Source organism: Mycteria americana, chromosome 3, assembly GCF_035582795.1.
Source record: "Mycteria americana isolate JAX WOST 10 ecotype Jacksonville Zoo and Gardens chromosome 3, USCA_MyAme_1.0, whole genome shotgun sequence".
In the NCBI taxonomy this organism is placed as follows: Eukaryota; Metazoa; Chordata; class Aves; order Ciconiiformes; family Ciconiidae; genus Mycteria; species Mycteria americana.
The window spans coordinates 66,457,190-66,470,322 of NC_134367.1; the positions used below are offsets into that span (position 1 = coordinate 66,457,190).

General features: G+C 44.3%; 1 protein-coding gene across 3 annotated transcripts in view; it reads right to left on the reverse strand.

Annotated features, from left to right (window-relative positions):
• Nucleotides 1-13,133, reverse strand: part of NHSL1 (NHS like 1) — a 189,103-nt gene that overhangs the window by 87,527 nt on the left and 88,443 nt on the right. Inside the window, exon 1 of one of the 3 annotated variants that reach the window (XM_075498829.1) lies at nucleotides 9,254-9,410. The exons of the other annotated variants lie outside the window; for them this stretch is intronic. Coding sequence (XP_075354944.1) covers nucleotides 9,254-9,269 — 16 coding nt within the window. The 5' untranslated portion in view covers nucleotides 9,270-9,410. Of the gene's footprint in view, nucleotides 1-9,253; nucleotides 9,411-13,133 lie in introns of those variants that run through there. 3 annotated transcript variants of the gene reach the window in all.

The following is a 13,133-nucleotide window of genomic DNA, read 5'->3' on the forward strand; positions in this document are numbered from 1 at the left end:
CATGCGGAATACGAAGTTACTGAAGTCAACTGTTCTTACGACATCTGATTTTCCAACAAAATGATTAAATGCAGGTACTATAGCTGTTACGCAGCCTACCAGTGCCCTTCTTTCTTGGTATCAGGAGTTACTGCTCTGTAAAAAGTACAAATCAAATGGGTGAGCTTCACAAAATCAACTGGAAAGAGCAGCCATCTGTATACATGCCACAGTAAGCACACAAATTAATAGATCCAGTTGTCTATGGGTTTCATTTTCAGTCTGTTTACTAGCAAAAAAGAAGTGAAATTAATCCCAAATTTCCAAGCAATATTCTTGAAAATCAGTCTCCTTTCTGATTACCCTCCCTACATGCTGACATTGTGTCAGAGAAGGATCTCCTCTGCAACAACCCTGACTGAGCAATGCAAAATGCCTTGGTTATGACAAGGCCCATATCAAAGCCATAAACTAGGACATGGAAAATTTATATAATTCTTCAAATCTATGCTTCTGTTAATGTCAGAATTACATATTCTGAAATTCCATATTTTGACAGGATACATCCTCCTCAGGCTACTGGATCAAGATAAATTTGAAGCTGAACAGATCATTATAAACCTTTTTGTTCTTGAAAGGAGTCACTCAGCCTTTACATGTATTTTGCACTACTCTTTTTTTTTTTTTTTTTTTGAAGAAAAATGACAGTAAAGCCACACAAATTAGGATGATAATTCAAGAACAGGTTTCAAAATTTTAGCAGAAAAGTAAAATTATTTTTAACTGATTTGAAAACAATCCTTTAAAAAGAGAAGCCGTAAGTAATCAGAGCAACCTCTGCGCAGGAGAACAACAGGAGAAACCCTTAAAGATCTTCAGGGTGGAGCTACAAGCTGCTTGACCCAACAGGGTGGGACATCTCTCACCACAGCAACCCCTGGACAGGCACTAGGCACGGCACTGCCCTCGCCAGCCACGCTGCTCCGGAGCATGCACTGACTCATAGCGATACACACGGACACACTGAAGATCGAGAAAAATAAGGCTTTGAAAAGAATAAAAAACTGTCTTCCAAATATCCATTAGGCAGGAAAAATAGCTTTTCATTTTTTCTATTCTTAAATATATTCTTGGCCTCAATCCTGCCAAGGAGTGCTGTTGCCATCTCAAGTCTCGCCACAGCTGCAGAGGAGAAGAGCTGAGCAAGGCATAACTCCGTGTCATGGGAAAGTGCTCTTCTGAAACCTTCAGAAGGTAACAAAGAAACTGAGACAACTTGACAGCTTTCATTTACCTTTTTTAATTCACTTTTCCGAAAAGGAAAGGTGAACAGAAGTGACCTTGCTCCTCATAAATTTCTCAAAACATTGCTGTATAACAGGCAGGAGAAAGAACTTATTTCATTTTTTAAATTCTAATTAAGGTACTAAGCACGTATTCCTTCTCCTAATCTGACAGCCACCTTTACTCCAGCACTCTGCCTGCAAGGAGAGAAGTTTAACACCAAACATTGCATCCTTCGTCCTCAAGAAGGACTCAGTGTTCCCACTATCTGCTGTTTTCCGGCATGGTTTGCAAGGGGAAGGGCACCTATCCACAGGGTGCTGCACAAATGATGGCTCCTGGTTGCCAGCAAGAACAAAAACCTCATTGTGATCTTGAATTCATCTGAGGTATGAAACTGGGACAACAAAAAGCAAACCTGACCGACTACAGAAGGGTGCATCTGTGCATTCAGACGGTGGAAAGCTTTTCTCCTATTTATTTAACACAAACCTCCCTGCAAATTAAGCCTTCAGGCAAGAGCATCCAACTGGTTGACCTTAATAATGAAGGGAGGAGAAACCTGGGTTTTCCTCATTACTTAAGCATCATGCTTCTTTATCCCACATAAGCATGTTAAAGATGCAGCAATTCTCTTAAGGCTAAAAGATGCACAAAATAATCCAAGACTTCGTGACTGAGGTGCAGACAGAAAGCACATTCCCCTCCTAAAAAGCAGGATCTGCCGTTGCCAAAGATGCCTTTGCTTCAGCACCACAAGTATTAGTCCTTGTCTTCACTATGGGATGTGGCTAAAACTCCCGTTTTATCTTTGTTTCAGCAACTATTGATGAGTTTAAATTAAAATGGGGATGGATTAAAAATCAGAAATGGAAAGGGGCCAGGATGTTGTTCTGCAAAAAGCAGATTTCCAACAGGTCTTCGGACTAGGAGGATTCGCGGGCCAAGAAAGACCTTGTAACGAGCAGCCTACAGCGAGACACAGCCGTATCTCACTACGTATGTAACTACAGCGCGTCACAGGAAAAGAGCAAGAGAAAATTGAAGGGTGTCAGCGAGGTCCAAAGCCCCTGCGAGAGCAGGAAATCTGCAAGATAAAACTTCTAAGGAGAGTGCAGCACAGCCGGCGCTGGAAGAGGACAGGAAAAGCCCAGCGGTCCCGACCAGGCTGAGCTTGCGGGGAGGCTTCTGCCTCAGCAGTACCGGTCGCTCCGTCCAACGGGAAGGACGGGGCGAGCAGGGCACACCTGCGAGCCAGCCTGATGCCGCGAGGACCTGCAGCACACCCTGCTCCTCGGCCTGCCTTTCCCTGCGGCCAGCCTCCAGCGAAGCAGAACAGAATACAGAGAAACTTCAGAAGCCGCAATTACACATTTAAAGGAGTAATTCTTCCTGCTCTTCATAGGAGGACCAACAGGAGAACTTAAACACGGGATGACTATAACACATGCACAGTACAAACGCAATCCTGTCCCCGAGCCTCCACATAGCCCAATGGCCCTCTGTGACAAACTTCCCTTACCAACTCCTGAAATTCTGACTTAAACTCTCCCCAAACTTATCAAGAACCATCTCAAAAACACTTCTTTGTCCACATTATCCTGTTTGGAAGTCTGTTCCACAACTTCCCTCCTTGGATGGTTTGGGACCTTTTAATGTCTGACTTCAATTAATTCAGAACGCACTCATAACCATTCATGCTGTGCCAATACTCTCCTTGGACTTTTAACAGGTTTCCTCCCTCTTTGTGGTATTTACCTCCCAAGCTACCAGCTAGACTAAATAAGCCATGCTTTTGTAATCCCTCTGCATATGACCAGCAATTAAGTTTAAAACGTTTTGAAGTCTGAAGGTCCAGATAAGTTACACAAAAGCTTCAAATGCCAAAAACATTTTCTGAATTTTTTTTAAATATAGCTAGAAAAAAAGTGGGATGCTCTAGAGGACTGAAAGTCAGACAACGCTGGGATAGTATTAAAAAAAGATGCCTGGGGTAATTATAGACTGGTTTGCCAGCTATTAACTACAGGCAAGATCACAGCTGTGACAGGACTCTGAATAAAAGAATTAATAAAATTTCCATCTCTTAATACCAGGCAATGTGCTTTCACAGGGAACGGGTCGCCCATTTGACAGAGGTTTATGGCATTTCCCCAGAAGTAACAGCAGCCTTCTGCACAAATGCTGTTGGGGAGGGGGGAAGCCAATGTGGAAGAGTGACAAGCATAGACAGTACAAACCTGGTAACGCAATACTTAAACAACGTGAAATCATTACTATGCTTAAACCACTGAAAAATGCATGAAGATATTTACAGTTTCCAAGCATGTGCATGCTGTTTCAAAGACCACTTCAACATGAAATTCTTTCAATGCTTATTAATCCAATCAGCTGTGCATGCTACTTTTTACATGTTTTAATATTCTCTAGCCTGCATGCTTTTACTGTTTAAAATTAAATGTTGGTTTCTTGCTGCAATTTGACAGCAATTCACCACCCTCTACTACTGCTTTGCACAGCAATCACCATCTGCATTGTACTCACAGCCCTCCAAATGACGGAGGGGGTTAACAGATATTGTTTAAAAGCAAACATTAGCAGGGCAAGGAAAACAGCAGATGATCTTTCTACCTATGATTCATTTACCAACAGGCCCTCTTCGGGATTGCAGTGCTGTGTGAATTGTGCAAATGGCTCCTGTTGCAGCCTGCAGTAAAGAACTAGATGTGGAGCAGAAAGGTAGAGTGTGCATTAAATGCTCACGTGAAAGTAAAAACAGAGTCTAAGGAAAAGCTGTGTGTTAATTATACGGTTGTGACAGCAGACGAGTCAATTTTCATAGTGTCTTAAAGACTGAACACCATCTGAGTAAACTAATGGACTACAAGCATCAAGTGTTTTTGTCTGTGTGTATTTATACTGCACTGTGCTTGAAAAGCACAAGCTGAATTCAAGTACTGAAAGCTTGAATAGGCACATACAGAAGTCTATCCTGACCTCCACATTTCCAATCATCAGCTAAAGATTTACTGAGGGAGAGGTTCAATACTAACTGATTTCACAGCTGAGTCTGTATTACTTGCCTTGTCATCGTACCACTTCTTTAGGGCAAAAGCCCCGTGTGCCCTGGGAAAGGCTGGCGTACCTGACGGAAGAGATTTTTATCTAATGCCTGATTATGTTCACCCTGCTTCACCCACTGCCACTGGCCTTCTTAAAAATTTAACGGAAAAAACAGGCACCCACACCCTGTTCTGTGACCAAAAAAGGCAAAGCAAAACCACAGCAAACAATAGGCATTCATTCTGCAGGTTCTGTGCCCATGCCATTTGGTGGTCTCCTCAGGGGCGGTCAAACGAAACAGCTCCAAGGAGTGGAACAACATGCTTACACAATGTGGTGAACAAACATATTTACGGTCAATCTCTGAATTGCAGAAACAAGAGCTGGGGTATGCCACCCCCCCCCAGTGGGTCAGCATGGCAGAAGTACTCTCTGAGGTTTCCATTTGCCGCCTCTGCTGCAAACAGAGCCAAGAAGCAAGTGGGGTAGGCAGTGCGGGCACGGCCGCAGCTCAGACACTGCTGCCTTCGGAAATTCACTTTGCTTTTATATATGCTGCACCCTTCCCATGTATTTAGATTGTAAATTCATCCAAGCAGAAACAGCGTTTCACTTGGTGCTCAAGTACAACATTACACAACAAGACTGTAGCCGCAGGTGAAGCAGCTGAATGATACTTAAGAGAAAAAAAAAGAAGTACATGGGGATCCCCAATATTTCTGAGCACCTGGCTAACTTCAGCGAGAATGTTATTATCCAGACCTATAATCTTCCTTTCGTTATGTTCAATTTCATTCCATACTTCAGGCACGGTTAGAAGCGATTCCCGTTCACTGCCGGCTGACAGAGAGAGGCCGGTCCTGTGCCAGATGCTGCCAGCCATGCTCAGCCGCGGACATCTCCTTCCCCACCTCGGTACCTCCCCTTCCTTCAGCGTGAGGTAATAAAGTCGCCATTTAACCAACAAAACCTTCAAACTTTAAGCAGTCTTAAACACTAAAATCTCTTTAGTAGTTAAGTAAAAACTGATTTTTTCCATGGCATGTGAACGCGCCGTGTTTGACAGAGCTCTCCGTGGCTCTGCTGGCCCGTTAGGGATTCACCCAGGTGTAGCTGTGAACACTTCCACCAGCCCACAGAGAGCGCGAGCGGCAGACCCCAGCTGCGTCCGAGATGAACCAGGCAGCCATCCCACTTGAGTGGGGATAGAAAACCGGTGGCAAAGAGGAGACTGGAAAAACCCCAGCAGAAAGAGTGACTCTGTAAGATACAGGAGAAATGAAGAAAACTAGCAGAGCTCTTCTTTCAGAAGTAGATTTTTTTTTTTTTAACTCCAAGTCATTCACTTGATACTTAATTCTCATTTCTTTTTTCTAATTCTGTGTTTGTTCAAACTTCTTTTATATTTTGAAGAATTGCAGATAAGAAATTTCCTCAAACTCACAAAATAGGGTGAGAACAATGTACTCACCCTATTAAAATAATGCATATGATACGAAAAACAACTACAAAAAGAATGGGTCTGACTCACGAGTCCCATTGTGATTACACACAACTCAGAGACAGAAATAAAAAAATTGAAATTAAGTCCGAGGAACAAATGCCACACGATTAATCTCAGGCTTAAACCAAACTCAATAAATTCTGCCAGGAATCTTCACTTTCAGATTCCTTCATTTAGATTACTACATGTCCCCCTCCCTCATTTTGGCCTGCTGTTATATACACAAAAAAGTAAAGCCTTAAACAGAAAGACAAAAAAAAAGAAAGCAACTCGTACAAATTTTTGCTTGCCTAGTTCAACTTGGAAAATGCATTTGTTTAAAGACATCAGAGAAAATCTGTTTCTGATTTCAAACATTGGATATTTTATGAGAACATTGCCAAGAAAGGAATCCAAGGAATGTCCTTGCGCGCACAGAACACACAAGACAACTGGTGAGCAGCCCTGTGATCTTTTACAAAAAATAAATAAAAAAAATCTGCATTTCTAGCATGGAACACTTCTCCAGGGAGCAAGCAGCACATGCCTGGGATTTTTCATGGATAGCTTCTATCATAACTTCTTGCTATTATTAGTATAAAAGACTTCCCTCTCAAATCCACAGCTGTAGGACAAGCAAGGATGGAAAATACTTCCCAAGTGCAGGCAAGCAGTAAGCGCACATGCTTGCTTTACAGCGTTTCTTGGCACTATTCTCCTTCTACAAAAGCTATGAAGGAGAGAGGAATTCTAGGCAAATATTACAGAAACATGAGCTCATTTTTCAGCACGTGCCAACGAACTGGCTCATGACCCTTCTAGGAATTAATTATTTTGTAAGAAAATCTATTTGAATCTTCCATTTGTACCTCTTCAGTCCAAAAGATCAATAACAAGCACACAGCATCAAGCACGCAGCATTGCCTCTGCTGCAGATGCCCCATTTTGACCAAACACCAATACAACTCGTGTTTCCCACGATGGGGGTCACCTCGAGGGCCGTGCCGAAGAACTGAGCGTTGCCCGTGGGCCGGTGCGGCGTGAGGGCTGCCCGGCACCGGCGAGCTTGCGTCAGGCTGCGAGCAGGAGACGCTGGGTCGCCCGCCATGCACGGGCAGAGGCACCCAGCTCTGACCACCTCTTTTCCCCAAGCATCTTAAGGGGCAGCTGGGAAGGGCACGGCAACAAGAGGCTCTGTGCTGACGGTACGGATTGTCATACAGCAAACAGAAAAAGCAACCTGAAAAAAGGAAAAAAATAGAGGCAGCAGGCCCCCAGGGCTCATGGAGATGGAGTTTTAGAGCAGGGATTTCACCACCGATCCAACACACACCCAGCACATCCACACCCACCGAATACATGGACTCAGTCCCTACGCACACCTGGGACTAATTCATCTGATCAAGACTGCTTCCCGGATCAGACTGAGAAAACACTGTGGGAGCTGGCGGCCAGGGCAGCGCCTAAACAACTACGCTGCTTCTTCCTGAGCCCTCGGAGCCCAAACAAACCAGCATCTGAAAGGCAAACGTGCTGTGCAGTTTCAAAGACAAACAAATCCTCCTCCCCATAAAGGCTACCATCAAGTCAGTAAAAGGACTGGTGTGTAACAGCTTCCCTTCTTCCCACGTTAAGGTTAAAAAAAATAAATCAATTACAACGCCCCACGTGATTATTTCAGGATCATGATTTTCAATGCGTAATAATGTAATACACAAGAACTGTTGCTCCTCAAGGTAGGGAGAAGTCTACTACAAACTAATAAAATGGTGCAAAGCACAGTGACTTAGAGAAAACAGTATGCAAGTATATGCAAACAAGAAAAAATTGAAATATGACAATCAAAACGTATCGCTACACAACAAATCTATCCACTGCTTTGAAGCATAGCCGCAAGATGGGTTTTTATGTATTGCAACCAGAAACTTTTCTTATTCAGAAATAAAACCTGAAAATTTTGAAAACGCTTTTTTCCATACATTCAACTTAAGATTCATTAAAAAGCAAGTGTAGTTCAATTTTATTATGCCAGACAAAAATATTTTGCTTCTGTACAAACTCATTTGCTGCACATATGACATCTCTGAAAACTTCACTCCTTGCTTCATTTTCAGTCAGGTCCTCTAGGCCACAGAAGCCTCAGTCTTCTTAGCTGCCTGGTTACCCACCTCGCTTGAAAACCTTTTACCTATTATACTCTTTATTTAAACAACAACTTCTATCCTGTATTGCTAAGTTAATGCTTTAAAAAAAAGTTTCATCTTTCATTGTTTCTGAATTCCAGTGACCTGTTGAACTGTCATGAACTGAAAAACCTCATGCAGTTAAAAAATGTAAATAGTGCAGGTTTTTTTGACTTTGTACACTGCAACAATTTCATGTAAGATAAATCACTACCTAGCAAATTGTGTTGTGCAATTCATTAAGGTTTTCTCTAGAAACACGGATTCACTACTCCGAAATTTGCAAGAAAGGAACTTTCTTCCTGCCTTTTTAAACTTACAGTTGGCAACTTTACCAAGACCCTTAGTGGGGACTTTGCACAAATAAAAGTCGTTCATAGAGTAAAAGCAGTCAATATTTCAAAGCAATGTGGAGAGAAGAGCAAAATATTCTGAGCAAGCATTGATAAGCACTCAAGTATTTAACTTAATAGCTATTCTTTCCCAGGCAAAGTATCTTTCTTACAACTCCTACACCTTTCCTTACAACAGCTCTCCGGTGTCAGCTTTCAAGGCTGTACTTCAGTAAGAAGAGTAGTGGTAATAATCCATTTTTAATAAAAACAGAAATACGGATGCTAAACAAAAATAATAAGCTTTTCCTAACTGTGGTTTTCAGAACCACGTTCTCAGGAAGTCCAATTAAAAAGATGAAATAAAAACCTCTTGGGACGTAAGAACTCTTACTGTCCCGACAGCTCTGCACCATCTCTAAACGAGAGGAAGCATCACCCAGCAGAGCAGCAGGAGTTTCTACCACGCATCCGCCGTACCGCAGCAGGACCAATTCTCTGCTCTTCCCCAGGCACATCATCACATTTCATCCCAACGGGGGCAACACCGAATAAAGCTAAATAGGCTTCCGGCGCAGTACCACCAGTAAAGATGCTCCACGCAGTAAGCCACCACAAAAGTTCCTGCGACGCAAGGCACCCCCTTCGCACACACCCCGTGTCAGCAGCCCCCGCGTACGCGACCCGCACCGAGCCAGCCCGGCCTTTTGTCTGCACCTCCCCGCGGGATTCACGCCGGGCAGCCACGTCCCGCTCCCTGCTCGCAGGAACAAAAGGAGCAAATTCATAGGCTCGCTCATCAACGCACCGAGCGGACTCTTTTCTTTTTTAAGGATACATTTAGCCACTCTTAAAATCCCTCCTCCCCCAGAGGAAAAGGTCCAGCCAAAAACGCCCGCACCAGCTTTCTTCCAGCGCGGCACCCTCACCTTTCAGGCAGAACATCCTGCAGCCGTCCCAGGCAGCGGCCAGGCGGGGCGGGCGCGGCACCGCGCAGTGCCCGGGCCAGCTGCTCTCCCTCTCCCGACCACCCCATCCCGCGGCGCGGCCCGGCCGGCGGAGCGGGGCCCGCTCCAGCTCCCACGGCCCCGGGACGCGGCCGCCCAATCCGCTGGGGCCTCCGCCGCAGCGCTGACGCCTCCCGCCGCTCGCCTCCCCTTCGCCCCGCTCGGCCCAAAGGAAAAGGCGCGCACGCAACACGCCACTCACAAAAGGGACTGCCGGTCATCGCCCGTCCGCCCCGAAGGCAATTAATTGTTTCAGCTCATCTGTCAGCGTTTTTCACCGCTGTGGATTCAGCTCATGGGCATCAGTTGGTCAGCGCTGGAGAGATGCATCGCTTTAATCCCACTCAACTCTTCGTTATGAATTACGAACTCTGCTCCTCGTGATTTTTTTGTTTTCCTTTTCTTTCTTCTGGAACGTGTGTCTGGTCTCTCTTCAGAAAGTGCTTTCTGCAGTTTTCTATTTCATCTGTGCATATAGGCTTAATTAATAAATAAAAATCTTTCACCTGTATCTGAACAGTCGAGCTAGAGAAAACACTTATTTTTTGAAGAGTGTACATTCCTTTCTGTGCACCTTAAGACTGCTTCCCCAGCTCGACACCAGAGATCTGGTGGCTAAAAAGACTTCTTACATACACTCTATTTCTGCGGAGGAGACCTTCAGAAATAGAAGCACACAACCTTGTAAGTATTTTATTTTATACAGGTCACAAAGAGCTGCCACCAGCACTGTGCTTTTTGGTGATATTTGGGTCTAAATGCAGCTGTGTTGTGTTGACTCACTTTTATAAGGCCTGGCCTTGTACAGCAAAGAAATACAAGAACCAGGGAGCAAGGCAGGCAGGGGTCAGGGTAACCCACCTCGCTGAACAACCGAGAATTGCAATTGTCTGCAAATGCACGAATCCTAAAATCCCCCATGCAAAGCCAAATTAAAATAAAGAGCACATGCAAATGCATGTCATCCTTGGGCGGAGCTCCAGAAAAAACCCTGGTCCAGACACCTGAGAAACGGCAGTTTAAGACCCGAGGTGAAGAAGCACTAATGAGATGCTGACTACCGTTAGCCATGCTTAGGTCTTAAAGTATCGCATTTCAAGTATCTGTCATCATGCAAGAAAAGTTACTTCATTTTAGAGTGGGCTAAGAGCAGGCTGCTGTGGCAGAAAAGTGGAGACATTACAGCGGAGTAACTCAAAATCCAGAAACAGCGTTTATATACCTTAGCCTGCCTTTTCTGTTTCCAATCCTGCTAGAACAGGTACAGACTAATGTCAAGATTTCCTTATGCTCTGGGAAGCAAAGGGCCCTTTCCCCTTAATTCCATTTTCTGGTGCTCCAGGCGTGCACGCACTATTTCCTACCATAACTCTTCAGAGGGCTCCAGGAATACACACTTCGTGGAGGCAAAATAAACAAAAACATATTGTAGCTAGAGGAAGATTACTTGGATACCAGAGGGATTTTAAGGTCCAATCTTGTTAAATCTACTCATTAATTACCTGGAAGGGGAAGTAAGCAGCGCATTAGTGACAGTCACCGGGGACTGAGAGCAGCTGCGAACACACCACTGGGGACTGAGAAACTGCATGACAGATTCTAGGGGAATCACAAACACACATAGAAAAATACAAAAAAGAGACAAAACCAACGGTCGATCCTGCACATAGGCAGTGGAAAAAACTGTCAATAAAACAAGGAAGAGGAAGCCAACTACAGAACAATAATATTGTCTGAGAAATCGGACACAGCTTAGAGGCAAAGTGGTATTAAAGTGCTGAAAAGTCAGAAGTTGCTCTGGGCCGTAACACTGGGAGCACGTATCGCTGTGGGAGGGTTTGGACCAGCGTCCTTTCCTCGGGGGATACCCTCTGTCCTGTTCACCAGCTCCCTCTCCCACCCTCACCAGGAGGAGAGCAGAGGAGCCGGAATGGGATCCCCACCTTCCTGATGCCCACTGGGAAAGAGGGAACACTTCCAAAAAAATATAATAAATAAATGAAATAAAAATCCACATATTTGGGAAGGGAGCAGAATTACCAAACCGTGGACAGGCATAAAGCAGTCCAGCATCTATTTCCACCCCTTTTTTAGTGTGTCAGGACTCTATGAGTGCCCCAAAGACATGTGTGCAGCTTTACAAGCAGCAAAACTAAGGAGGACTGGTATCCCACCGAGCGCCTCGAAGGTGGTGGACCTCGCTGTCTAGGAAGACAGGAGGTCCAAGTGACGCTCTTCTCTTGCCTGGGCATTTGCAGCAACCGGACAGGTGCCTGGACAATCTATGGAACCTGTGACACTTGCAGGACATCACACCTGGTCCCAACTCTGAGTCCCATCAGGGAACCGGTTCTCCGACTCCCTACCTCTCACTTTGCTCCCTGTGACAGTAGGGAACCAGGTTTCCCTATTGTACCAGGAAATATGGAAATAACATGGAAATATCTTCCAAGAGTCAAATTACAAAGTATACTGATTGTATAAAGCATTATATGTCGAGCTGCATACAAAGAGACAGCTACAAGTATGAAGCGCTGCCTCCAGGAACATATCCCACCACATCTACCCCATGAAGGGAAAAGCAGAGGAGATAATGCCAACTGCCATCGCCACCTCTCACCGAGGCACTGCTCCTACTGACTGGACACTAAATAGACTGGCTCCATAGAGGAGACCACAATGGCCATGGAGAATTGTGCATGCATAGCCATGTTTAATAAGGACTGGTCACCGTCTTCTAAATAGAAATGCTTTAACCACACGAAGTCAGGAATTTTGACACACCAAACCATGTCTTTCATTCTCTCCCTTACTCTCAAGTCACTAAAATTTCTATCAGCTCTCTGAGAACAACTAGAAGAAATAAGTCAGTATCATTTTTCCCTTACTGAAAATGTAACATCACTAGCGCCATTTCTCTTAGATGCCCTGAAAACACAACAGGATGGAGGGAAATAAAATTAGGAAAAATATGTGTATACTTGCACCATTTTTTGATACTAAAGATTGTACCATTAAAATAAGCATGGAAGAAAATGCAGCTCAGACCTGCCCAACTCACGGAAAAAGGCTGAGGGTTTAGGCTGTGTCTGTCTTGCTTCACAGCAAAGCGCATCCTGATTTCACTGCCAGCTAGCAGGGCTGTTGGGACGTCTAATTAAAACCTTTTTCCTTTTAGAACGAAAGCGATCTGCGGAGACGTACATTTCTGATACCCTGGACGGGTGCCAACTATCGAAAGAGATTTTTTTTTTTTTTCCTAAAGCCTGAATCATTCTGACACATTTCCCTTTCAAACGGTGCATAAAACACACGAACAACAACAAAAAAAACCCCACCCTGAAAAACTATCCAAAGAAAACAGCTGGAGTAAAAATAAAACTTTCAACTTGAAAGTTGTGACAGCCCAGCACCATTTAGTCTGCAGTCGGCTCAAGCACTAAGGAAAGCCAGACCCAGAGCCTACCAGGCGCTGTGGTCCCACTGGTGATAAGAGGGGGGAGATAAAGAGAGGTCAGGTCAGCCCCAGTGTAGCTTTAAAGGGGCAGCATCGGCTCGGAAACCGAGCCCTGGCTGAAAAGATATTAACCACTATTTTGATAAGTAAAACCAAATATTCTCGTAACTCCAAAGCGAGAGAAAATATTTTGCTATTATCTCTTGAAGTTGATAGCGCGTATTATATTACCCATTCCACTTGCGGACTGATGAGAGTCCAGTTTCCTCATACAGTGAGGAAGGAAAGAAATATTTTTAAAATTATTATAGAAGATTAAATTCGTTTGGGGAAAGTCACAGCAAG